The 27,045-nt window shown below is 39.5% G+C and overlaps 3 protein-coding genes across 3 annotated transcripts; all 3 read left to right on the top strand.

The window, feature by feature from the left end:
- The first annotated feature begins 3,578 nt into the window (after positions 1-3,578).
- On the top strand, positions 3,579-7,968 carry LOC149403193 (sieve element occlusion protein). The gene is made up of 7 exons (XM_089609342.1): positions 3,579-3,837; positions 4,206-4,316; positions 4,465-4,899; positions 5,467-5,578; positions 5,682-5,809; positions 6,206-6,682; positions 7,205-7,968. The coding sequence occupies exons 1-7, from the start codon at positions 3,685-3,687 to the stop codon at positions 7,802-7,804; spliced, it is 2,016 nt and encodes a 671-aa protein (XP_089465468.1). The 5' UTR covers positions 3,579-3,684; the 3' UTR covers positions 7,805-7,968.
- A 1,164-nt stretch (positions 7,969-9,132) lies between these two features.
- LOC149403192 (protein SIEVE ELEMENT OCCLUSION B-like) lies at positions 9,133-13,317 on the top strand. Its single transcript, XM_089609341.1, has 6 exons — positions 9,133-9,611; positions 9,696-10,162; positions 10,802-10,902; positions 11,021-11,163; positions 11,454-11,924; positions 12,484-13,317. Exons 1-6 carry the CDS (start codon positions 9,306-9,308, stop codon positions 13,174-13,176), a joined length of 2,181 nt encoding a protein of 726 aa, XP_089465467.1. The 5' UTR covers positions 9,133-9,305; the 3' UTR covers positions 13,177-13,317.
- A 4,831-nt stretch (positions 13,318-18,148) lies between these two features.
- Positions 18,149-22,931, top strand: LOC149403191 (protein SIEVE ELEMENT OCCLUSION B-like). Its single transcript, XM_089608795.1, has 7 exons — positions 18,149-18,937; positions 19,427-19,534; positions 19,640-20,088; positions 20,901-21,001; positions 21,107-21,249; positions 21,345-21,836; positions 22,051-22,931. The coding sequence occupies exons 1-7, from the start codon at positions 18,254-18,256 to the stop codon at positions 22,684-22,686; spliced, it is 2,613 nt and encodes an 870-aa protein (XP_089464921.1). The 5' UTR covers positions 18,149-18,253; the 3' UTR covers positions 22,687-22,931.
- Positions 22,932-27,045: the final 4,114 nt, after the last annotated feature.

Genomic DNA, 27,045 nt, shown 5'->3' with positions numbered 1-27,045 from the left:
TTAGTAAAATAAGAGAGAGATCTCGAGACACCTAGTTTCGTGATCTAGTGAGATAAAGACTGTGCCCACTCATCTTTCTTATTCGTCTCGGTGATTTCGTTTCGGAAGACTAAGGTGTCATCCTCGAGTCCTTCATCAAGACGACGCAAGGAGTACGCGATTGGTTTAGGAGCGTTCTGTAGCTGAACCGAAAATCAATGTAAGTATTCGTTTTTCGCTCAAATCGGTCGCTTGATAAATATGCTCTCGTGAATTAAATTAATTAAACATAACTAGATCTTGTTAATTATAACCATAATTTAATTAGCTTATGATCAGCGTAATTAATTATTTTTCCGCATTAATATGGTTATATGGTGGAATCATCTCAAACGAGTCGCATCAGAACGATTGTTCGTGTCTGATACGCGCCTGATTCACCAATAGATCAAACATTAGAAAGCATAAGGAACAATTCATATCAAGCAATCCATAATAATGAAGCAAACAATAATTATCTAACCCTAACGAACCCCCCAACCATTATCAATTCCGGCTACATCGCAACCCCATAAGAAACTTAGCCTCGAATGGTGTTCATAATCAACGCTAAACATAACAGAATAATTAAAAGCAATAAAATAAAGATTGAAACCAAAAGAGAATTCATATTAAATAAAACTGATGTTCAACAATAATTTAGAGCAATAAAATAAATAAAAGAAGATAAGGAAGAAGAACGAATGAATTCGGAGAAGGAGAACTCGTCGGGTTGTCAATTCCGTTGAAGAACGCTTTTTTCCTCTTTCAAAAGCTCTCAAGAACAACCAAACAATAAAAGAGAAACTTAAACAAAAGAGAAGATGTGTTTTTGAGAGCTTAAAGTCGAATATATAGGTGAAATGGTGATTTTCGGAGCATATTGGGCCTTTGGAAGGGTTCAAATGACCCAAAAACATAAAAAAAAAAAAAACGGAAAGAAAGTCCGTCAAAACACGAAGGAACGCGCGGTGCGCGTGTCGAATGCTTGCGGCGCGCGGATCAGACTCCAGGTTACGCGCGCTCCGCGCATAAAACTCTGTGCATTTTCATGGTTTGTGCCCCCAGTATGCGCGGCGCGTGACAAGAAGCACGCGGCGCGCGGTCTCGAATTTTGTCTTCTCGCGGCGCGCGTAGTCGCCAATCTTCTTGCTCATCTCTTTTTGACTCTATTTCGACCGTTTTGTCTCCAAATCCCGTCATCTTTCCACGAAATTGATTGTAGGCGCTCTATTGCTCCTTTGAACATGAAACTACTCAAAAACCTAGTAAAAACCATTAAAATACTCGAGGTCTCGTCGGTTTTTGGTTCGGGAAATAAGAGTTTTACGCGTGATTAACGCACCTATTAAAGAGCAAAACTCAATTTTTCCAAAACCTAAACCTAAACTTGTTCTCATCTTCGTCAATTTCACGCCACCGATCCACTTCACGCCGCCGATCCATTTCACGCCGCCGCGTCGTCGCCAATCGTCGTCCATCCTCGTTGATGATCCCTATTGTCGCCGGCGAGATCCGCCATAGACGCCGTCAAGATCCGCCATAGACGCCGTCAAGATCCGCCATAGACGGCGTCGATTCCGTCGAGCTCCGGCGGCGGCGATGCTCGGAGAATCGACGGCTCAGATTGACTCGAAAATCGGCGGGGGAGAGGAATCGGCGGCGGAGAGGAAATTGGCGGTGATGGAGGGGAATGAGGAGAGACACTTTGTAAATTCGCGAATCGGTTAATTTAATTAACCTACTGGAGTGAGTTAGATTAATTAATTAACTGATTCGTGAAGGATTTGAAATTCACAAAAAAATTTACAAAAATCATAACTTAAGTCAATTGATATTCAAAGCATTCAATTAATTGACCTAATTCCGAATTCAATCATTTAGTAAATTAACTTTACTCACAAAAAAATCAGAACCTAAACTAATATTCAACCAATAAGTTAATTAATTAACCTAACTCACTCCAATAGGTTAATTAAATTAACCTATTCGCGAATTTACCAAGGGCGTTATGGTCTGAGCCGAAAATATGGGCTATTTGCTTAATAAAATGAAACTTGGGCTATTCCCCCAATAAGAATGACAAGCTTGGCTAGTTACAACAAATTTCACCTTTTACAACATAGAACACTTATTCCATGATGGGATTTGAAGAGGTTCTATATATGAGATCTTGCGACACCATTTCTTCTTTGAGATTTCATACAATTAATATTATTTACCTTACATTCAACCACCGCTCTATTTCTTATGTCGTCCTTAGACCATTATACCACCAGTCAGGGACAAAGCCATGATTTCACTTTAGGGAGAATTAATTTGTAAAAAAAAATTCAAGGGCGTTAATTTGTAAATTTTAAGGGTAAAAAATTATAAAAATAAAATGAAAAGTGGGAAAAAAGTGTAAAAAAAAAAAATTTGAGACACCTGGCTTCGTGCCTACCACCAGTCAATGTTCTTTTGTTTACATTTTTGGTCGGATCCAAATATATCTAGAAAACTATGAGAATCAATTAGCGTTTCTTTTGAGATATTGTTTCGTGTATTTTATTATCATTTAGTTGTATCATAACACTAAACATAATTTCAATTTTCTAAGTAGTCAATTGAAATTAATAGATTTAAAAAAGAGTGCATTACATATATAGTTTTATTTATAGTTTTGATTTGTCGTTTAATCAATATTTAGTAAATTTTTGGTAAATAGCCATGATAAAATATTTACATGCATAAATTGATTGAAATATCTTATCAAAATGTTGATTATTTTCCCAAAATTTATAAAGCGTTGGCTAAAAATTCCTCTAGTTTTAGTTGACTAATTTGCTAATTTAGTTCAGATTTATCCTGAAATAGCCAAAATGCGAAAGTATTATATTTTAACAAATTTCATGTAATTATCTTTCGAAACTGATAAATTATTTATATAAATTGTTAATAATGGTAAAGACATTGTAAATTTTTTGTTATTTTGCTTAAAACTTGAAACTTTGTTTCTTTTATTAATCAATTAATTTCAAACAATTACTTCATATAATTTTCCTTTTTCAATAAAAAAATGTGATTTTAAAAAGAAAAAAAGACGAATTTATTTTTGGCATAAAAAGAAAAAAACTTGTAGTTTCATGACAATATCTAGTGGTATATTTTTTAGAATAAATTCAAAAATAATTGGGCTTACATTTAGAATTATTATTACTTTTTTTTTTTGTTTAGCTTCACAAACAATGTTTATATGGTTGAAGCAGGAGACAGTATAACTTCCATTCCTTGCTTTCCTGATTTAGTTCTTTTCTTTTTTTAAAATATGGTTTGAGGAAGAAGTAGCCAAACGAAGAAATTATTAGAACTGGCAACAAACACTCTTATGCTCACTTAAACAACCAAACAAAAAGGACGAAGTATAAAAGCCAAAGGCCATGAATTATAATTGCCGTGTACAACTAAACTTTCTTTTTTAACTTAGAATCTTGATATTTATATTCTTCTTTTTTTCATGTGGTCTCCACAGCCACACACAGGTTTAAAATATCAACAAAGCGCATGTCATTACTGCAATATTTTCTTTTACCCTTTTTTTTAGTTGAGATGTAGCCCAACATGCAGTACTAAAACTCATGCAATAGATTATTATTATTTCTTCTTCTTCTTCTTCTTCCGGTCACTATGAACATTGAGGGTTTGATAAAATCACCACCTTTGGAAGATGTGCTAATAAGAACGCTCCTCTCGAGCCACGACCCCGATGGCCGGTGTCTCGATTCTGACCGGCTTCTTTGTGCCATGGAAAACATCATGCTTTATGCCACCATAACACAAGTACGTACTAGCTTACTTTATGTGCCAAATTATGTCATTATTTAGATTGTTAGATTTCAAATTGCAGTTATTAGCCGATGATCATTAGTCTCTTATCTCTCAAAGTATTGGCCACGTTTTGCAATGTATTAATTCTATCTCACTTCATTTTCCTTTGTAATTTACTATAATTTATCTCTTCAGTTGCCGATGATATTATATTACCGAAATGACGATGGCAATATATATCGACGAAAATAATTTAACGTCAATGTGAAATTTTGCTAATTTTGAAATTAATCACCAATTCTCTTTCCCAATTGTTTTAATGTTAGTTCCAATTATCTTCATTCATAATTTTTCATGTGGATGTTTGATCAATATTTCAGGTCCCATCTACCAATTTTTGCTCCGGTAACACTGCAAAGGAAGAAACCAACATTGACGTGATCGGCTCGGAATTATCACTTTCACAAACAATCATCAAAATTTCGCATGAGGTAATTAACCGTCACTCTTTTTTAGCTTGTTAGGGTTGAGCCCTGACGCCCGTTGTCAGGGCGTCAAGTTATTCGACCCTAGCAAGCCTCGTATCACGACCCTCTATTTATTTAAAAAATATATATATAATAAATGAAAATCAAACAGATATTGTGTAGCTGCTTGAATGAAGAGAATCTACATAAGAAAACAATGTCGTTGTTCGACTCTCTCGCAAACTATAGATGGGACGACAAGGCGGTCCTAGCTCTATTGGCCTTTGCAAAGAGCTACGGGGAGTTCTGGCTCTTGATCCAGCTTTACCCTAAAAACCCATTGGCGGTCTCGGTCGCGATGCTGAAACAGTTGCCGAGCGACATAAGCTCTCTGAGCCGGCAGTTCAAGGCTCTGGGATCGCTAATCAGGATCGTTGTGGATTTGACGAAGAGTGTGGTTTTGTTCGAAGGATTGCCTCTTTCGCAAGTAAACTTGGGCCATGAGGCGAGTTCGATAAGAGAGCTTCATATATACTCCACCGTTTATTGGATTCTCAGAAGCATCTTGACATGCTCTTATCAGATCTCGGATTTGAAGCCCGAGCAGGTGCATGTTCCTTCCCTCATAATCTACGCATTATCGAAATGTTTTTTTTTAATCTATAATTAAGATTTATTTTCTCCCTATATTATTAACAGCTCTTATGTAATAGGGTTTTTGTTGCAAATAGTCCCTAATCTTTTATAATTTTGGTATTTTGGTTTCGAATTAACCTAAAGTATTTTGGTCCCTTACTTATTGACATGAAAGCATTTTGATCCTTTCAGATATTTTTATTTTTATAAAATTATACTCCTTGTCAACTTAAAACATGTGCATAAGCTAAAATACATTGTAAATTGTATAAAGCTAAAAACATTTAGAGACCAAAATGCACAAAAAAATTAGGGACTATTTGTGTCAAAAATCATATATAATATTGCCTCTCTAATTTTGTTTAGTCCTTTATCTCCCCCTTAGTACTTCTTATTGTTTTCTATGCATAGGGCGTTTTAATATAAGATAATTTCAATAGTTTAAGGAGAAAAATATAATTAATGTTTCACGCATTTAAATATTTTGAAACTGTGATGGCTGAATTATTGGGGTTTTTTTTGTAATTTCAAATTTAAGTACTCAGATACAACAACAATAGCAACATGGGAGCTCTCAAGTTTGGTCCACAGGCTTAGAGGAATCTCAAATAATCTCAAGAAGCAAGTACTGGAAATCAGTGAAATATCAGGTTCGGCCACTCTTACTGTTTATTATGCAACTTTGAAAACATTTGTTAATTACTTTGATTTAATAAACTTTTGCACATATCGATTCTGATCATAAATTAATAGAGGCAAAGTTGTACCAAAGTCTGTTGACCATCTTTAACGAAGACCATAAAGAAAACCAACAAGTGCTTAGGACGTTATTTGCATTCAGAGATGACTTTCCGCTCATTGACTGCCTTTCTCAGGCAAAGGCAAGTATTTATCTTTACCCTTGTTTTATTTTGTTCTTGGCTTTCACTTTTCACCGACCACTAAAATGCTGATTTCTGATAAATAACCTAGGATTTCCTTTTATGTAATTGCCCAATATAAATTTGGATAAATTCATAATGTCGTTTTGAAATTTTTTCCCAATTTAATAAATTTTTCCGGTATTTGAAAATTTTGTTATTAAAATTGCTAGAATTTTTTTATTTTGACCTAATTCAAAGTAAAATCATCAAACTTTAAGGACGCGATTTATTGGACGTTTGGACGCGGCTTTTCGTGATTGTTTTAATTAAACCCTGCCTTTTATACCAAATCACAATCTTGGTATATAAAGTAAAAAAAAAAAAAAAGATAAATTGGTTTCACTACTTTTACAGCTTGGACTTATAGAGCTGGAAAACAAGGTTGTCATACTTTTGATCTCAAAGCCAGACCTTCTTCAAGTGGAGGACAAACTCCTACTGATTCAACAACATAACAGAAATTTTGAAGAAATCTATGAAATTGTGTGGATTCCAATCCTGGGTAGTTCTGGTTCCTGGAACGAACCCGAGAAGAGAAGTTTCGGAGCGATGTCGCGTTCTTTGCCATGGTGTTCGATAAAGCAGCCATGGTCGCTAAATTCGGCTGCGGTGAGATATATCAGGCAAGCATGGAACTACAAGGACGAGCCTTTAATGGTTGCATTGGATTCAAATGGAAAAGTCACGAACTTGAATGCGATGGATATGATGTTCATTTGGGGTCCGAGAGCTCACCCGTTTTCGGCTTCTAGAGAAGAAGAGCTTTGGGAAGAGCAGAGATGGACATTGCAGTTTCTTGTGGATGAAATTGACCCACTTCTCACTCGATGGGTATGAATCCAAAAGCTTTAAAAAGAGATCAATTTAGCTATAATAGTTCTTATTATAGCAAACGATCGATTAGATTTATTGCATTTTATTTACTCATTTTTTATATTAATATGAAACATTACAATAAAATATGTCAAAACTTACAACATATTTTCCAACTTAGCGCGCTAGTTTTATCAACGAAACTATTCAAATTTATTATAATAAATGACTAAAAAATTGGTCAATTTTAGATTGTTAAAAGTTAGATTTTATAGTACTATAATGGTACCTTTTAAAACATAAATAAGTTATCAAATTTTTTTAATTTATTTTAAGGTATCTAAATGCGTGTTGAATTTCAAAAATAAAACTAATGTTTTCAGGAAAATGTATTAAAATGCTGTGAAATAAATAAAATTGCTAACAAAAAATAAGATTAAAGACCAAAATGCTCTTCTCATATGATAGTTCAGTGAATATTTGAGTTAGAAACTATAAGAAATTATCTTTTGACATTTGTTTATTGGTTGATATATGTAGGTTAAAGAAGAGAGATATATCTGCATATATGGGGGCAACAACATGGATTGGATTCTAGAACTCAACGCTAAAGTGACAGATATAAGAAACTCGGGTTTTAAGCTCGAGATGATCTACGTGGGAAAGAAGAAAAAGAATAACACAAGCGAGAATTCGGTCAGCCACAACATTCTTGCCAAAATTGAAGATGGGGATATAAGTAGTCTATTGTCAAAAACGAAAATGCAATTTTTTTGGCTTCGGCTAGAGAGCATGCGACGATCGAAGCTCCGACTAGGCTTCACGGAAGACTCTGACGACCTTGTCTTACAAGAAGTGACTAGGCTGATAAAAATGGACGACGAGGGCGAGGATTGGGCAATTTTGGGGAAAGGCGATTCGGAGGAAGGCATTGTTAGAGTCGAACAGCCATCTAAGCTCCGAGAATGCTTAGAGAAGTGTTTTTCGGCCGGTGAACGAAACAAGTATCGGGTTGTTGATCCCGAGCCTTGTTGTGGTCACTCTAAACTTGTCGCAAATGAAGATAAGGAGCCAATTGAAGCCACGGAAGCTTGCGAGAAATGCGGGCACACAATGAAGAAATTTGTCATCTATAAATAATCGAAGGATGAGATTGGTTATTAGAAGATGATGGGACACACCTTGTGAGACAAAGTGTTTGAGAACATTCATGGATTTTCAGTATAACTCCATTACTTTTAAAAATGGAGTTAATGTTATATTAATTTGAAGGAATTTTTTTTCCAATCTTAAGGGATAATTTTTAGGCGTTTATGTTGTGTTTTCTTTAGAAAGAGCTTTATCGGATCGGATGCTTGACGATTTATAATTCAATAAGGTTAAAACAACAAGCATTACTACAAATACTCGATTACACGATGAATTTTAGATGACGGTTATAAAAAATAAAGGCCCGACGTGCCACTTTTCGCGACGGTTTTTGAAATCGTCGTGGAAAGAGCATTTTTTTTTTTTAAATAACTTTTCACAACGGTTTTGGCTTCCGTCATGGAAAAAGAACAATTTTGGTGTATTTTATGGCGACGAATAATGTTTCGTCATGACGTAAAGCGTTTCAACGACGGAAAATATTCCCGTCGTGATAAAAGTGTGTAAGTCCCCCAAAAATCACCTTAAGCTCCATCACTGGGCCCAATAGTAGTTCAGGCTTGGTCCTATATTCAGTCCTTAGCCCTATAGTACAGATCTAAGACTCAGGCCCGATCCGAACCAAAGCCTTTTCTTAGATCATTTGTACGATGTGTAATGTAATTTATGTAATGGTGACATATATATGGCATGCACGAGATCCTAATCTTGTGCTACTAAAAAAATTGACTCTGGATACTTAAACTCGGTTGAACTCATTTAATTAAAAGAAATTATGTTGAACTCATATAATAAAAAGAGATTTGATGACTACTGAAAACAAATCTTGTTTAATATTTTTGTTCGGCACAAATTGTGACTATTTAGCTATAAAAAAAATAAAAATATAAATAAAAACTCATAAAAGTAGTGGTGATGGAATATACTCGAGTAATAAAATGAAATCAGGGGATTTTAATTTGAATTATAAGACCTTCTTTTGTGAATAATAAAAAAGTAGAAATATTTGGTTAATGTTTCATTGGCGCAAACAGATTTCTTCAGATCCACGGTTCACCCAATTGGATGCCCTCTCTCGGGCTTTTACTTTACAACAAAGCAGCTATTTTTAAATAATTTTTTTTGTAAATATGTAGTTTCTAATGTGGCCCAAAAGAAGAGCGTGTTACTGAATTCCTAATGAAATTGAAGCTACAAAGACAGGCAAAAGAACATCATAAAAACCGTGCAGATTAAGGCGTACAGAATATATAGAACACTACTTTGCTTGTTGAGAAGTTCATCATGTTCCAAAATTAACCCAACGTCATATATAGAATATAGTTCACAATGGCACTACGAACAAGACAATGAAAACTAATGTACTCTAAGATACCAAGATAAGAACTTTCTCTGGCCTTATCTTTTGCTTTTAGTAAGAAAAAAAATTGTGTTTCACACAAAAAAAAAAGTTTGAATTTAGCCCCAACAGAACTTGCTTACCCGAAATGAAATGAAACAAAAAATAAGCGACTCTGAGCCTCAAGAAAAGAGAAATCACGTTAAGATGAAATTTTCCAAGCCCAGAGATGAGACTAGTGATCTTCAGTTGAGGCATCGAATCCTCGAGATTCACGGATTACAAGAACTAGAGTTTTCCACAAAGCCTGTTCTTGACGTAGTCGAGGTCATATTAAGGCGCTCGGTCAAGGAACCACAGTCGTCTTATCACGAGGATGTAGCGGATATGAACGCACTGGATTCTCACTCCAAAGACACCGCTGAACTGCAAAAAACGATCAACACGATTTACATCAAGGTTAAGTAACCTAAAATTTTTATTTTTAGCAACAATTTAAAACTTCCTCTTTATTTTTATAGCTAATTATGCCCGAGAGCACAGATTTATCGTGATCGGTTGGAGGGTCGAGATTCGCACGAGACAACAATGGACATACTAAACATGACGAAGCAATATAAATGGGACGCGAAGGTTGTGCTAGCCGTGGCGGCTTTTTCCTTGAGCCTAGGGCAGTTTTATTTGGTCGAGCAGCTTCGCTCCACCGATCCACTCGCCAAAGCTGTCTCGAACCTATTGACAGTCCGACAAATTATATCTCTAGACTCGGTGACGGCGGGGATTTTAAAGCCGAAGCTCGAGGCGTGTTCGATTCTGATCGAGGCCATACTCAACTCGACCAAGAGCATTGTTGAGTTGTATGAGGTTTTGGGAAATAAATACTTTTCCTTTGAAGCGATCGATATCATAGAATTTTGTACTGCTGATATTCCCACAGCTGTTTATTGGACCATCATGAGTGCGGTGGATTGCGCTTCACAGATTAACGTCCTCGCAACTTTGGGCCCTGAGTACGTTTTTCCTGTATCCCAGTTTAACACTTTATGTATGTTAAGTATGATGTTCCATCTTAAAATCAATTGACGATGAGCGAGTAACTAATGACCTAATAATAATAAACATGATTTAAAATCTAATTAGTTTTCTGTTATGTGATTCTTAATTTGTACCGTAAAGATGATGGTTCTGTGGGCTCATCTTAGTCCATGTTATTTTATTTATTAGGCGATGCGCGTTTGAGGTTTGATGCTCTGATACCATTTTAAAGTTATAAGGTTTTGTACCATTAGCATTGACATAAAGGACGAAGCCTGAAATCTTGACTAGGGGTGCTAATTTGCAAAAAAAAAAGGTTTAGGGAGCTGATTTGTAAATTTTTAAAGTAAAAAATGTAAGAAAATATGAAAAAATTGGCAAAAAGTGCAAAAACAAAAATTTGAGGGGGCACATGGACCGGCATTGGCTTCGTCCCCGGACATGATTACATACCAAAACTAGTTGATTCTGAGAGGAGAGTTCGTGACCTTATAAATCTTGCTAAGTCTATTTATCTTTTTAATATGAGATTGTGTAACATAATGTAGTATTTTAGAGGCATAAAAGTAAATATATTTATCAATTTTCTGCTGCAATTCTTGTGCCTCTCCCAGGTGCCTCTCCAGTCCTTGGGAGCTATCGTCTACCGCTCATAAACTCAAAAAAATTCGTAGCCAGATTTATGAGCGAATCAGTTTTTGCTATAGATATATAGGTGAGTATTTTTTTTCGGAAATATGTTTCGAGTCTTTTGTACATATACATGCCCTCTTAGTTTGAGTGTAATAATTATGAAAAATATACATGCTCAAGAAGAATGGGTCTTGATTCAGAAAAGAAGAAAGATGACGAGATTTTGGACGCAATCGTGAGGGTTCTAGAGTCGTCACATGATGATAATTCCAAGTCTCTCGACTTATTATTTCACGAGAAGGAAGGTCAACAAGCTCTATTTGATTGCCTCCAACAATACTTGGTTTGTCCTCTAAATTTTCATTACATGTATATTGTTAGGCTTAATTCGAGCCCCAAATTTGACCGTAAAGAGATTCATATTTATATTTATAGTAGTTCACTCTCAATACGAGAGCTACGTCGACTTTTATCGCTACAAATTTCACTAATAATCCAAATCGAGAGTTGTGTTTTCAATCTCTCTTGCATAATTGTCATAGGACTTTCATAGTGTTGCCGATAAATTAAGTTCCAGTCATTAAAAAAATTCAGTTAGTTTAGTTAATTTCCAAAGCCATGTTTTGGAAACAGGTTTCAACAAAAGTCCTGAGGAACAAGGTTGTGGGGCTATTTATAACGGACCTCGACATCGTCACCGAAGACTATCTAATCTTACAGCAAATATACCCCGAAGAGTCGCGGGACGATTGCCCGTACGAGATAGTTTGGTTTCCGATCGTGGACAAGTGGACGAACGAGAAGCAGCGACAGTTCGAGAGCCTGAGAGACCAAATGGAGTGGCTCGCGGTGAACCGCCCTTCGGAAGTGCCTCCGCAGGTCACGAGGTACGTGAGAGAGAAGTGCGGGTTCGTCAAGAAGCCTCTGGTTTTGGTTATGGACGACAAAGGGAAAATTGTCCACAAAGACGCTCTAAGAATGTTTTGTATTTGGGGAAACCAAGGTTACCCTTTCAGTCTCGACAAGGAGAGATTACTCTGGAGCCAGACCACTTGGTCCATCTCGCTTCTCGCCGAAGGAATCGACAAGTTTTTGCCTTCCTGGGTTAGACTTTTTTTTTTATTCTCTCTATTCTCTATAAGTAGGTGTTCTAATTAATTAGTCAATCGAAACTAAAGACTTAACATAATACTCAAAATCATGTGCAAGTGCAAGTTGTTAACAAGATTTTTTTTTACAGTGGTAAATTGCGAGTCCAAATTTTTTATTGAAAAATGTAAAGAGAAAATTGAACAATGTAACTTTTGCTAATTATTTAATTTCAAATGATTATTTTGTTTAATTTGTTTTAATAAAAATATACATCTAACACATTTGTATAAGAAAAGGTTTGTGGAACTCTCGGTTGTCTCTAAACTTGTCCTGGCAGTTGCACCTCAATCTTCAAACTTGAATTTTTTTTTTTTTGACATTCAAGAACTTTTATTCTTGATCAATATTTGGAACGCATAATTAATTTTATTTAATGCATATTTTGGCATTTTAACACTAATTATTACAGTTTAATTAAAATGAAAAAAATGAAACATTCAGTGGAACTAAAGCAATGTTAAGCTTTCTTTATGGGATTAAAACAAGTTTGACATTTTTGTTTCCGTTGCAGATTGAAGAAGGGAAACACATATGCCTGTACGGCGGAGAGGACATTGACTGGATCCGGAAATTCACGAAAACGGCGAAACAAGCAGCCAGAGAGTCTGGGATCGATCTCGAGCTCCTCTACGTGGGCAAGGCCCGTGGCCGCGAGAGGGTCGTGAAGAAGATCACCAACGTTGTTCAGCGCGAGAAGCTCAGCCACGCCCTCGGCTGGAATCTCATCTCCTACTTCTGGCTCAGGCTCGACAAAATCTGCGTCACCGAGCCGCCGCCGTATCAGGAGGATCACGAGCCCGAGCCCATCCCCGGGCCGGACGGGCTTGAAGCGGCCGTGTGGGCCCACGCGCGCAGCCCGGTCCAGGACGGGGCGGTGAGGATGCTGAGCTTCGGATCAAGCAGCAAAGGGTGGGCCGCGATCAGCGAGCCCGGGCCCACCGGCTCGGTTCTGTTCGAGGGCGACGGGGAAGTGATGATGAGAGCGATGGTGGAGAGAGCTGGGAAAGAGGAGGGCTATGGATTCGCGACTGGGATCGCGAGGCGGTTTCACGAGCTGTGCAACGATCACGCGCACTGTGTCAGCATGATCTTGTCGGACACGGAGATGAGCGGGATTTTCTGCGCCGTCTGTAATGCCCGGATGGACAAGATGGTCGTGTACAGCTGTTGCACTGACAGGTCATCGTTCGGGTATCATGATTAGTTCATGATTTTTTTTATTTTTAACTTATATTTGCTTGGATCTTTTGATTTTGAAGGATGTTCATGTTGATGACTTTTATTTTTATTTTTATCTGCAATTAAATGTTTGGAAGAATTTGTGTGTGAATATGTGGCTTGGACGGCACACTTTGGACGATAATTCTGAAAAAGAAAACTTTTGTCCAAGCCTTCTCGCCACGGCGGGAATTACTCTCGCCATGGCGATGAGAATATTGTACAATAGTTTATTAAAATTGTCGTACAAGTTTGAAAAATTAATATTGGATGATAGTTTTTTAAGTATCATCCAAAATTTTATTCGTCCTATAATTCTGTTAGGTTAGAGAGACAAGATGTCGCACACAATTTATAAACAATGTGTCCGACAACTTGCTTAACACAGACAATGGATAATCAACAAGAAGTGCGATAAAGAAAAGACACACAATATGGTTACCCAGTTTGGTGCAATGCCACCTACGTCTGGGGGCTCACAGCTAGTGGAAGGAATTCACTATCACGTAGTCAATAGTACAAGCAAGGTCTTATATGATTACAACAACAAATCAAAACCATAGAAACTATTACCACGAGTGAATACTAAGTGCAGGGACTACCCCTGAATTTCACTACTACAAATTAACATATTGGGTGCGGAAGGGTATTAGGTGCGACATGTCGCACCTAATAGTCGCACCTAAGCCCATATTAGGTGCGACATGTCGCACCGGATACTCATTCGGATGACTAAAAATTTCGCTAATGTTTAGTGTTATTCGGTGCGACAATGTCGCACCTGATACCTTTAGGTGCGACAAATGTCGCACCCAATGGGTTTTAAAATTAAAGTTGTCAGCGAAATCCTGCCGAATTTTTTTAGACCTGGGATTTCATATTAGGTGCGACAATGTCACACTCAATATGAATTGGGGTTTTTAAACCCGAACTTCCTTCTTTTTCACTCATTCTCACTCACTCTCATTCTCTCACTCGATCTGTCTCTCTTTCTGCTCTCCGCCGCCGTCCCTCCCCGGTACGTCTCTCTCTCTCTGTCACTGTCTCTCCCTTTCTCACCGTCTCTCTCTCTCTCTCACCGTCTCACACTGTCTCTCTCTACCAGTCAGCCACCGACGTCCATCCCTGCCACCGTGCCTCCCGCTGCCCCGCCCCGCTGCCCCGTCCTCGATGCTTCTTTTTCTTCTTCGTTATCCAAGTTTGCGCCTCTCTCCTTCTCTATTTGTATCTCCGGGCCCCTGAGTATTCCTCTTCATTCTTTTTCTCGAATTTGTCACGAGAAATTTCTAGGGTTTGAGCATTGATACTTTTTCTCTCTTTCTTCTCGATTCAACTTGTTGTTCAAAGATTTAGGGATTCGACGTCTTCGTTCTTTTTTGAGGTAAGGAAATCTCAAAATCTCTTGTATTGAATTTGTAATTTCAAATATTGATTCTGGTGGATAATTGTTTGGAGATATTGAATTCAGTTGCCTTTTTTATACTATGATCTAATGCCTGGTATTTGAAATTCTGCTTTGCTGCTTGAAGTGGACTCTGAAATTCAGTCTAATGTTTTGTGTGTGTGTGTGTGATTTCTACAGATCAAGGCCATATAGTTGAAGCTCTGCAACAGGATGAGGCAGCTCGCAAGTCCCACTCCCGGTCGAGCAGCGATAGCAAGCAACCACGACTCCACGACTCTGTATAACCCTCACCACCTACTGAATTACAATCCCTCACCTCCAAATATTAACCTAGAAATATACAGATCTCTAAATCCCACAGTATTTTTTGCCTTCGATTCTGGTACTTGTATAGTCGGTCTGAAAGTGCGTGTTCTACGTGTTTGATGAAATGCTTGAATGAAAAAAATACTTCAATTCCATGTTTGAATGTTAACTGGTTTATTGGTAGTCAATAATAAGTAAGGATTTAATCAGCTAGCATGACTACTGTTGTGCTTTGATCTCTGAGGTTTAAGTCTGAACTTTGTTGATGAATTTTGATTCCTCGAGTTTTTTGTAATTTTTTTTAATTAAAAAAACATATTCGGTGCGACATTGTCACACCGAATATAATGGCGGGAAGGGTATTAGGTGCGACATTGTCGCACCTGTTATGAATATACCCGCCAATTTTAATAAATTTGGCAGGAAAATAGCTTAGGCATTAGGTGCGATATGTCGCACCCGAAAATGTCGCACCTAAAGGTATGACTTGTCGCACCTAATGCCTTTAGTGACGGACTTTTAGGTGCGACTTTGTCGCACCTAATGTCGCACCTAATAAACTATTAGGTGCCTCTTTTGACATATTTGGTGCGACATCCGTCGCACCAGATGACGATTTTTGTCCTAGTGTTTGAGACCCCTCTCAATTCCACTCTTCAAGCAAATGTCAATGCTTGGACGACTTCAGTCTTCAACAGTCGTGAATCTTCAATCACGTAAGCACATAACCCAAATCACTCAAACACTCAATCTTCTCGAATAGTATTTGATAAATAATACCGCTCAAAACAATCCAACTAGTTTCCCAATCCGCCAATATTGCACGTCCAGGAACCCTAATTGTTTTGTCAAAAGCGTCAAGGTTGCTAAAGGTAGAGCACTCGGCTTTTATATCAGTCATACAACTCTGGAAGTGAATCTAGGGTTTCCTTACCCATACTCGCAAGAATATCACTCAATAAAGTCACCAGCGAGACAATCTGACAAAACCGAAAACTTGCCAAAAAGAACAGTCTGCGCACAAGAGGTAGGATGTCTAGACAGAAGCTAGAACATGAAGACCGACATCTTTCCTCACAACTTGCGCTAAAAAAACAAAGCCAACTTATGACGTAACAACACGTCCGTTGCATCGGTGAATAACACGTTGTACGGCAGCTTTTATTAATTGTCGTGCAAGTTTCAAAAAATTTATATTGGACGACAATTTTTAATTAGTGCTAATACAACGGGACTGACAATCTGAGCCCGGACAGACTTTTTTTGCCCGGTTCGACCTGAAACTTTCTTCTCATTAAAAGTGGAAGAGGTTGGCCAAACTTTTTCACAATTTTAAAGTGTGAAAATCACCCAAACTACCTTATTTTAAAAACTATTTCAGAGAGCATACCTCTTCTCAAAAGTCTGTAAAATTATTAATTAGGCTCCGTATAAGCCTCTAATAATTTAAGCGTGTTCAGTTGTATCATGTATCATATATACTCGTATTTATAGTGTTGCTAGTATTGGATAAATTTACCACCTTATGTCAATATGTTTTTCTTCTTATTGTTTAAAGAACGAAAATGAGTACATGACGACATTCATAATCAAACCCTAATGATGAAATATATATATATATATATATATATATATATATATATATATATATATATATATATATATATATATATATATATATATGAGTGAGCCATTGTCCTTCTAAGCTACATGTCTGATTATAAGGATGGAAAATCTTCCACTTTGGTGTAGGGAAATAAATCTTCCTCGTTTCCGAAGTGAAATAATAGATGAATCTTACAAAACAAAAAGAGAAAGAAGAAAACAATTGTTTACAAGTGACTGATTTCTTTTTCCTTTTTCAACAGTTAAAAATCTTATGTCACGTACGAATATGATAACTGTTATTTTATTAGACATTCAAAGTATAGAGACGATATATTTTGTCAAGAACTTTATGCGGACAAGAAGATATTATCGTATATAGCACAAATTAAGAATTATATTCTGGGAAAAACTTTTTGACAATATGTCATTTACAATTTTGAATGCAAGCTTGTATACTAGTTTTAATTTGTCTTTTCAATCTCAAGTTTCCATAATTACGTCGACAATTCTTACGTGGCTATTCTTGGCTTACAACTAGGCTATTTTCTGCTTTCTTCTTTTAGAAAAAAGCAATATGCATGTGGGGTCATTAGATTTGGTGAAGTATACACAAGACAAGAGCTTTGTAGGATTCCCCACAGTCCTTAATTTCTGATTTTTCTTCTAAACATTAAAGCTTAAAGTTATTGATTCTTTCAGGTTCAATATTGCACACAAAAGATTTAAGCTTATTAACATATATTTGTGTCCGGTCTACAAAAGAACTTTAAAGACGCCTTTTTGTTGATAGATATACGTATAATATCAAGCGCATAAATATGTCCGCAAAAATTTCCGTTTATAATATAATTTGGATATACTAACTATATCCACTTTCTATATCCAATTATTTGTGTTTTTGTAACTGTAATTTGTGTTTGTGCCTCCGTATAAGGTGACAACATAAATACTTTACGTATGCCCTAATATATATATATATATATATATATATATATATATATATAAAACAGAATTTACTAGACTTCACCTTGCTTGCTGAGAAGTTCAGGGAATCCACAAACATCTGTGTAGTTCAGATATAAGTGTGACAACAAAAAGTCAAAGAGAAGTATTATGCTTATAATTTGCATAGTAAATAGCACAACGGCTTTGATGTTTAGCCCTAATTTTTAAACACTTACCTTTGTGTCCCTAACGAATTTCGGTTTGAGGTCTTCATTTTTTAAAATATTTTAAATGCCATAATCATGAATCATATGTGTAAGTCAAACAAATAAATTAATATATGTTTGCCTTTCATCACCAGCCTGAGCAGCAACAAATAGCGTGTATCACGAGGAATATCCTAACTTGACAACCCAATCAAAACTTATACAATAGTCCTAGCTAATCAAACATAACCCTACTGAATAGGGATAACTCAACTTTAGTAAAGGCCAAGTAATAAGACAAGGGGACAGAATATAAGCAAAGCCCATATCCTAAACTTGATAGGCCTAATATTTCCAACTTTAATATATATAAGTAAACCTCCTTGCAAGCAAGGTATTCATACTATCTGTAGCGCCATTATTGCTTAATTTATCCAAACTCTTTTTATCATTGCTTGCATGCACTATCACTACTACTATATATAGAGAGTTGTAACCAAACCAAATCTCACCAACACAAACAAACACTCATCATTCTTTCTAAAACCCATTTAACTTTTCATTTTTCCTCATAAAACCCTAAAGAAAATCTCATGGAAACCACTAGGACTCCGGCGGCGACCCCATTTGCAACCGCCGCCACGGCCACCCCTTTGGCAGCAACGGCAGCGACACCGTACCGAACCACCACCGCCGCCCCTTTGGCCGCCACGCCGTATTCCACCACCGGATCTCAGGCGGCGATCCCGGCCTATTCCACCACCGGATCTCAGGCGGCTATCCCGGCCTATTCCACCACCGGATCTCAGGCGGCGATCCCGGCCTATTCCACCACCGGATCATCCCAGGCGGCCGTCCCATATGCGACGACCGCCGCCGGAATCGCCGCTCCGTTGGTGGCGGCGGCGTCGTCCTACGGGGCGTCTGCCCTCGCGCCACTTGGCGGGCTGACAAGCAAGCCGGCGGCGGGGACGGGGATGGGGACGGGATATGGGCACAAGGCTTTGGGGGCGGTGCTGCCCAAGGTGGAGCAGAGCATGGCCGCCCGGTTTGTGGGGGGGTCGCCGGCGGACCACGGGAACCGGCGCGGGGCCGCCCGGCTGGCGGGAGACGGGCGTGGGGCCCGCGGGATCGGGTCATCGGACGAGAGCGAGCTCGGAAGGAGGATACTCGAGACGCACGAGTCCGACGACCGCGGGATCGCGGTCAAGCCCGTGCTCCATATCATTGATGTCATCTTCCACCGCGCCAATGCCGACCTTCCTGGCTACATTGAGGTAATTACAAAAATAAAATAATAATAAAAAAAAAAACCGTCTTTTTTCCTAGATTATATATGTGTCACCAGATTCTCTTATTGTCATCTAGTTTTATCCTCTTGTTGTCGACTAGGTTTTAAGATGAAAACTCGGTAATACTTAAGGTAGTTGTAGCTGCAAAAATCAAACGACTTATCCAAAAATAATGAGTTCCGATCTAAAATGAGTGACCCTAGATAGCAACCTTGATTTCTTTGTTCTACTTTTTGCCCCTTTATTAAAATAAAAAAAATCTTTATATACATCTTTTTCTTACACATTAGCCCTCTCAACTAGATTTATGGCTCAGTCCCTAGAGCAACCTAACAAAAAATTTCAAAGGAATATATTAACATCGACATTAACAAAATTCATAAGCTCACGAGTTACTATGCTTATTACTTCTTGCTTTGTATTATGACAAGACTTTGTGACACTGAATTATTATATGACGGTGTTGAATTACAGCAAATGTCCTCAGATGGTAATTCGGACGAGAAGGTCTTCTATTCAGCTGGTAGCCTTCAGGACTACGTTGAAATCCCAGCTAGGATCACCAGTGCCATCTCCTGCGAGGCAATTAACTCTCAACTCTTCAAACTCTCATATAAAATCATATGATCACTCTTGTAAATCACATGACTAATCACATTTCTGGCTCCGTCTCTCTGATCACGGCAGATATATAGCAAGTGCTCGGCCGGAGTGGACGTCCACACGGTAGTGATGGACATCCTGGGGCTGATCAAGCACTACAGCTGGGAATCGAAGGCGGTGCTGGCTCTGGTGTCGTTCGCGGTCACGTTCGGGGAGTTCCGTCTGATCCTCCAGCTGTACCCGACGAACCCTCTGGCCAAGGCACTCTCTCTCCTCAAACAGCTTCCCGAGGTGCTCGAGCACGCGGCCGCGCTCAGGCCCAAGCTCGACGCGCTCTACACTCTCATCAGGGAGATCGTCGAGGTCACCAAGAAGATCGTCGAGTTCTTCGACCTCCCTCGCGAGTATTTCAGCTCCGACAGCCCCGAGATTCAGGCCGCCGTCTCCCACATCCCCACCGCTGTATACTGGACCATCCGCAGCATCGTCGTCTCCGCTACTCAGATTCTCTCGCTCACCGGAATGGGCATCGAGTACGTGCTTTTTTTCATTATTTACTGACAATTAGACAGCCTTGGGGCAGGCACTGATTTTGATATAATACTAATATTTTTCTCATATATATATATATTGCTAAGTAAAATATTGAACAAAAATGAAAATTCAAAATTGTTTCGGTTGTGCCCGGTATAACTTTTAATTGTTCCCCGCTTAAAATTTTGTGCTAGGCTAGCAATATGATATCCACCTCCAACGGTTAGATAGTGAAGTTACAAATGTTGAAATAAGAAACTATTTGTGTTAAGCGTTATGATTTCTTAACATTAAAAAAAGGGTTATTAAGTTATATAGCCACACGGATATAGTGGATTGAGATATAGCCCACATTTGGTTAATTTATTGTAAATAGCCAAGTAAACTTATTAACAGATCAATAAAAGCCTTATTTAACACAACAAAACATATATTTTAGGTAGTTAATAGGCTGCCACGTATGCAAATTGATTATTTACAAAGTATTTACCAAAGGTTGACTAATTTACAATTCCTATAGTTTAAGTGGTTTACGTAGCCAATTTTTTGTTAAAAAAACCCCTTCGTTGATGATCATTGGCTGAGCTAGGTGGGGTCCATAGGGGATATGCCTCCTAAATTTTTTAAACGGTTATTTTTGTCATATATACCCTCCTGAATATTTTTTTTTTCTTACGCACTCCCTACAAAATTTAAATTATATTTTCTTTATCAAATTTGTCCCCAAATCCTACCGCGACTTTAAAGCTTGGCTCATCAGATGCATTTTTAGTTTAGAAATTTACTTAAGACATATTTTTCTATTGATCAGGTACTTAACAGAGCCATGGGAGTTATCATCCTTGGCTCACAAACTCAACAACATTAAAGGTCACCTTGCGGACATAATAGAACGCTGTTACAGATTCATAGGTGAGTATATATAGCCCCCCAAGTTTATCATACATGTGTGAACTTTGTACGTAAATTTTAGCATATTAATGACCAGTATAATTGGATTTGGTTTTTGATATTCAGACAAAAAGAAAGAAGACGAACTGTACGAGATCATCGTCCGCACCTTCGCGATGACTCACATCGACACGTCAAAGCCTCTGAGGGTTCTGTTCAAGGAAGACCCACAACAACCAGCACTCTACGATTGCTACAACAAGAAAAGGGTTCGCTTTTGGCTTTCTCAGTAAACTAGCAATGAGGTCATTTTTTTTTTTTTTTTATCAATAATGTGCTGAGATCTGCAACTAATAATCAACAGGTCTCGGTGGAGGACTTGCGCCGGAAGGTGGTAGCGCTGTTCCTGACAGACATGGACCCGGAGCTGACTCGGTCCCCCGAGTTCGCGATCCTCCAGCAGATGTTCATGGAGAAGAGGGAGAGCAGGTCGAGGGCCGAGAGCAACTACGAGGTGGTGTGGGTCCCGGTCTCTGATGTGTGGACGGAGGAGAAGCACCGCGGTTTCGAGAACCTGAGGGACCAGATGGACTGGCACTCGGTGCACCACCCCTCGGTGGTGTCCTCTGTGGTTCGCAGGTTCTTCAAGGAGAAGTGGGGTTTCAACAAGAAGCCGGTGCTCGTGGTGATGGACCACCAGGGCCGGATCGTCCACAACAACGCCATCCACATGATGTGCATCTGGGGAAGCGTCTCGTACCCTTTCACCCTCACCAGAGAGAAGCTCCTCTGGGAGGAGATGAGCTGGACCATCGACCTCCTCGCCGACAACCTCGAGCCTAACATGGCCGCTTGGGTACATATATCAATAATAATTCAGCATCGTTATTAGTATCGGGTTCCATCTCACTACTAATTGACAATGATAAAAAATTGAACCGAGCTCGTAGTTGCTTTGTTTGACCCTAATGTGAGGAAGAAGAAAAAAAAATGAGTATCTGTTGTGTTTTTCTTCAAATTTTTACTCTCTCTCAATTTTTCCGGGTTTCAAACGGACCCTTATATTTCAGATCCAAGAAGGGCGGTACATCTGCCTGTACGGAGGAGAAGACATCGACTGGATCCGCAAATTCACGAGGGTTTCCAAAGACGTGGCCCGCGAATCCGGAATCACCCTCGAGCTGATCTACGCGGGGAAGAGCAAGCCGAAGGAGAAGGCGACGAAGAACATCATCGAAACCATCGCGCAGGAGAACCTGAGCGGGTACTTGGACTGGAACCTCATCTGGTACTTCTGGCTCCGCCTCGAGAGCATGTGGCACTCCAAGGGCCAGCTGGCGAAGACGGAAGGGGTCGGGAACGTGAAGAACGACCCCATCATGCAGGGGATCATAGCGATGCTGAGCTACGGGTCGAGCAGCCAGGGGTGGGCGGTGTTCAGCCGGGGGTTCAGCGAGATGGTGAAGGGGAGCGGGGAGCACATGTTCCGTGGTCTGACCGAGCACGGGCGGTGGAGGGGTAGAGAGGCCGAGGTCGGGTTCGTCCCGGCTCTGGACGAGCACCTCCGCAAGATCCACCTCGACACACCTCACCACTGCACCAACCTCATCCTCCCGGCCACAGGAGCCATGCCCGAGACCGTTGCCTGCGCAGAGTGCGGCCGCCTCATGGAGAGGTTCACTATGTTCCGCTGCTGCCTCGACTGATCATCGTCCGGCAGCACACCTACCAAGAATCGTCGTGTCCTCGGAGATTATATAATATAATAAATGATATGATTATGATTTGATGTGTTTCATTTTTCTTTCCTGAATGCATTTCATGCTTTTTCCTTGTTCTTTCTTTTTGGTTTGTTATAAAAAAAATTCTGTATTTACTGCTTGTGGCCTATATGCCATCACAGCAGATTTGATGATATTTAATATGAATAATAAAGATATGTTGCTTTTGATGAGTATGAGTGGTTTGTGGGATAAATTAACCAGTTAAATTTAACCATTTCTGACTAATTAAATATTTACGATTAAATTTAATCTCGTAGGTAAATTTAATTAAGATACACAGTTAAATTTTAGACGTACAATTTAATTTAACTGGCTATGCATGTTTAACCGCACGTTTAAATTTAATTGTGCATATTACTATCTGTTATAGTTGAAAATTGAGCAACGTTGAAGATTTCGGGCGGGTCGACCCAAGACCGAACCAAGTAGTCGAGTCCGAGCCGGGTGTGCGGAACTTGAAAGTCTCGAGTACGTGTCGCTCTTCTAGGTCAAGAATGTTCTTCATTCGTCGTGAAGATTTGAGAATAATAAGAAGAAGACGAAAATAAGTTAGAAGGTCGCAGAGGCGGTGCCTCTGGCGTTCACTCCGACACTCATCATTAGTCTGATTGCTGTGAATGAGGTGAGGGGCCGTTATTCTTTTGAGAATATTAGAGATTCGGGCTCGATCAGAGTGAAATCAAGTGTGGAGGGTCTTCGGCAGCGTTTCAAAACTCTGGAATCAAGTAGAGAGAGTTTAAAATTGTCTCTTTTTTTACTTGGGTGAGGGGTCTATTTATAGTGAAGAGATGGCTGAAAAGACCCAAAAAATTCGGAATGGGTGGAGGCAAAGTGCGCGCGCTGGTCCGCGTGTCGCGTATAGGCTCGCGCACGTGTGCTTGCTCATTTCTTTTGTCTTTGTGAGCCCGGATCGGACTTTCTTGCGGGCCTCATTTAGGCTTTGACATGAAATTCCTTGCAAGTCACAAAGAATTTAATATTTCCAAAATGACCGACAACAGTAGCTTCCCCAAGTTCGTTGCTTGAAGGACTCGAATTGTTTGAGAGATTTGGCTCTCTTGAGTCTTTGTTCTTTAGTGAGCATGTCGCATTACATCTCATAGAGGCCAACGATCTTGTTGCGCCTTGTATGTGTCTTTAATGCATCACTTAGATGTATTTGATGCACCGCTTTGCTTTCTCTGGAAACCATGTGTTTGCTTGTTCAACAGTTGTACTTTGATTGTGTCTCGGAGGACAGTCTTTATTGCACTTTGTGGGTGTCTTTCATGCGCCTTGTAGGCGGCTTCGGTGCGTCATGAGGAACGGCTTTGGTGTGTTGCGAGGGGTGTCTTTGGGAGCGTCATGTATGGCGCATTTAGGGCACCTCATGGGGCGTCTTTGGATGCGCCTCGTGGGACATCTTAGATGCGCTTTGCGGGGTGTCTTTAGGTGCGCCTCGTGGGGCGTCTTAGATGCGTCCCGTGGGGCATCTTTGGGTCGTCTCGTGGGGCGTCTTAGCTGTACCTTGTGGGGCGTCTTTGGGTGCGCCTCATGGAGCGTCTTTGGATGCGCCTCATGGAGCGTCTTTGGGTGCGCCTCGTATGACGTCTTAGGTGTTCTTCATGTAGCCTCTTTGTGCCTCGTTGGGCGTCTTAGGTGCGCCTCGTACGGCATCTTAGATACGTGTCGTTGGGCATCTTTGGTGTGCCTCGTGGGGGCGTCTTTGGGTGCACCTCGTGTGGCATCTTAGGTGCGCCTCGTGGGGAGTCTTAGGTGCGCCTCGAAGGGCGTCTTAAGTGCGCCTCGTGGGATGTCTTTGGGCGCACCGTGTATGGCGTCTTGGGTGCACCTCGTGGGGCGTCTTGGTGCGCCTCGTAAGGCGTCTTGGGTGCGCCTAGTGGGGAATCTTGGGTGCATCTCGTGGGACGTCTTTGGTGCACCTCGTGGGGTGTCTTTGGGTGTGCCTCGTGGGACGTCTGATATGTATGTTTTATACACGTTAAACTCCTATTTTTCGGCTTGAATTTCACACGTTCTTCAGTGATTTTTAGCGTGTTTAATGTATTTTTTAGTAATATTCAATTTGGAGGGATTATTTTGATGTTAAAGGTGTTATTCGATTGTGGCGCAACATTTCGGTGTAATTCAAGACGACTCGGGCACAATTTTGATATTTTTTAATTGAATAATTTGGATGATCCAGTTCCAAGATTAAGTAGAGCTTTTTCTTAGCTTTCCAACACATATTTATTTGTGAAAATAGTACATCAGAGCAACAAGTTACAGCCGATTCAAAATCTCTGCACAAATGTCCAAATTTATCGCGGCCCAAAAATGATGTTTTCATTAATTACCAGATTTAAAGCATTTTTGAGGCCCATATTGCTCTGAAAGACTGCCCTAAACCTATTTAAAAGCTTCTTGTAACCTCAAAACACATCTTTCATTCGTTTCATTTTCCAATATAGTTTTCAGTTGTTTTTTAGAGTTTTTGGAGAAGAGAAAAAGTGTTTTTCGCCAAAATTGACAACCCGACAAGTCTATCGACCTCAACTTCTCTTGTTCTTCTTCTTTTTCTCCTTTATTTATTTTGTTGTTTTGAATCCTTGTTGAACATCAATTTTATTTAATATGAATTATCTTTTTCTTTCAATCTTTGTTTTATTTCTTTTAATTACTGTTTTGTGTTTGACGATGATCACGAACTCCATTAGAGGCTAAATTTTTATGGGGTCGCGATGTAGCCGAGATTGATGATGGTTGGGGGTTCGTTAGGGTTAAATGATTATTGTTTGCTTCATTATTATGGATTGCTTCATATGAATTATATTTAACGCTTTCAAGTGCTTGATCACTATTAGAATTGTTATCTAGGATTGTTTAGCTACTCGAGAGAGAGTAAAGAATCGTGCTTTTATTCATGTCTTCATAGTTGACGTAGGTTAGTAGAAAATTTAGGCAATTTATATAATCGTTTGAACTCTTTTCGTATGCATGTGATTGTTTTAATATGATTAGAGGCCGAGATGATAACAATCCGTCAATTACATAGGTTTGCTAGAACACTCAAGAGAAACTAGTGAATATTCTTAACAGAGTGAGATTAGCATCCATAAGAGTAGATTTCGTTGTTCCAACCCGAAACTCCCGACGTAATTAGTTCTGGCGAAGTCGTGACCCCTATTTTCCCTTTATTGAAAACTTGTGATTATTCTTGCTTTTGTTTTATTTAATTTCGTTAATCGTTTCAAATCACATCCCTTTACTTTGGGCGACACATATGTTTGCGTGTGTGAAATTATGCAACAACGTCTTTGGGTACGTCTCGTAGAGCGTCTTTGGGTGGCAGCGTGTAGAGTAGCACAAGGCATACGTGCTACCAAACGGGATCGCTTAGGCACTATGGGCTAAGAAGCGTTATCGCGGGGCATAGCGCAAGGCGTACAAGCTATTGCATGGGATCATGTCAAACCTTTATCTGTAAAAAAAAGAAACTAATATTTTTTTATCCGTGTGGATATCAACCAAACTTTCATGGGGGATCACAACGATCTTGTTCCAAGCCATGAATTTATTGAAAGCGAATAAAATAACGCCCTCGAGATGTCTCGGTGACAATGTGGAGGGGATGTGAGTGATTTTCGTTATTTTCTTGGCGATCCGCGGCAGCCGGTCGGCCTGCGAGAGCGTTGGTCAATCATTTTGATGATAAATTCATCTAGCTCTCATGCTCGGATGAGGTTTAGATTTGCCTCCATAGGTGTATGCAGTCAGATGTTAAGTGATCGTGGTCCTTATGGAACGCACAGTATTTTGTCATGTCTTGATGTGCGCCGGCTCTCAGGGGCATGAGGTCGCGGATGGGGATTTTGTCCGGCTGGTGGGTGAGAGCTGTCATTAGACTTTTTTTCTTCGCGAGTCGCAGTTATCAAAGTCTTCATCCTCCATGCGACGGTCATATGGAATTTCTGACTTTGAATGAAGTCCTCTAGGGACATGTATATGTTTGCTCGAGTCGAGAGCTCAGCTATTGTTCACGTCTCTCGCTTGACGAGGGATCTGAAGAAGTCCCATATTTGAAGGCCTTCGAGGATAGCCGCAATGGCGTCTCCATCCTCGAATTGATCTACCTTGTTAGACTCTTTTGTGAATTGAACCAAGTATCCATAGAGAGATTCTCATTTTCATTGCTTCGTAAGTGAGCTTTTCCAATCATTCTTTCACGGAAGCTGCTGAAGCGAGTGAGACATGATCACTATAGCTCATCGAACAATTTGATTGACCTGGGCCTCATGTTTT

The sequence above is a fragment of the Urtica dioica genome, chromosome 3, assembly GCF_054948205.1.
Source record: "Urtica dioica subsp. dioica isolate 48M chromosome 3, U.dioica_male_clone48M_v1_H2, whole genome shotgun sequence".
NCBI classification, from domain to species: domain Eukaryota; kingdom Viridiplantae; phylum Streptophyta; class Magnoliopsida; order Rosales; family Urticaceae; genus Urtica; species Urtica dioica.
Note: the sequence above shows the minus strand (reverse complement) of the source record. Positions and strands in the feature narration are given on the sequence as shown.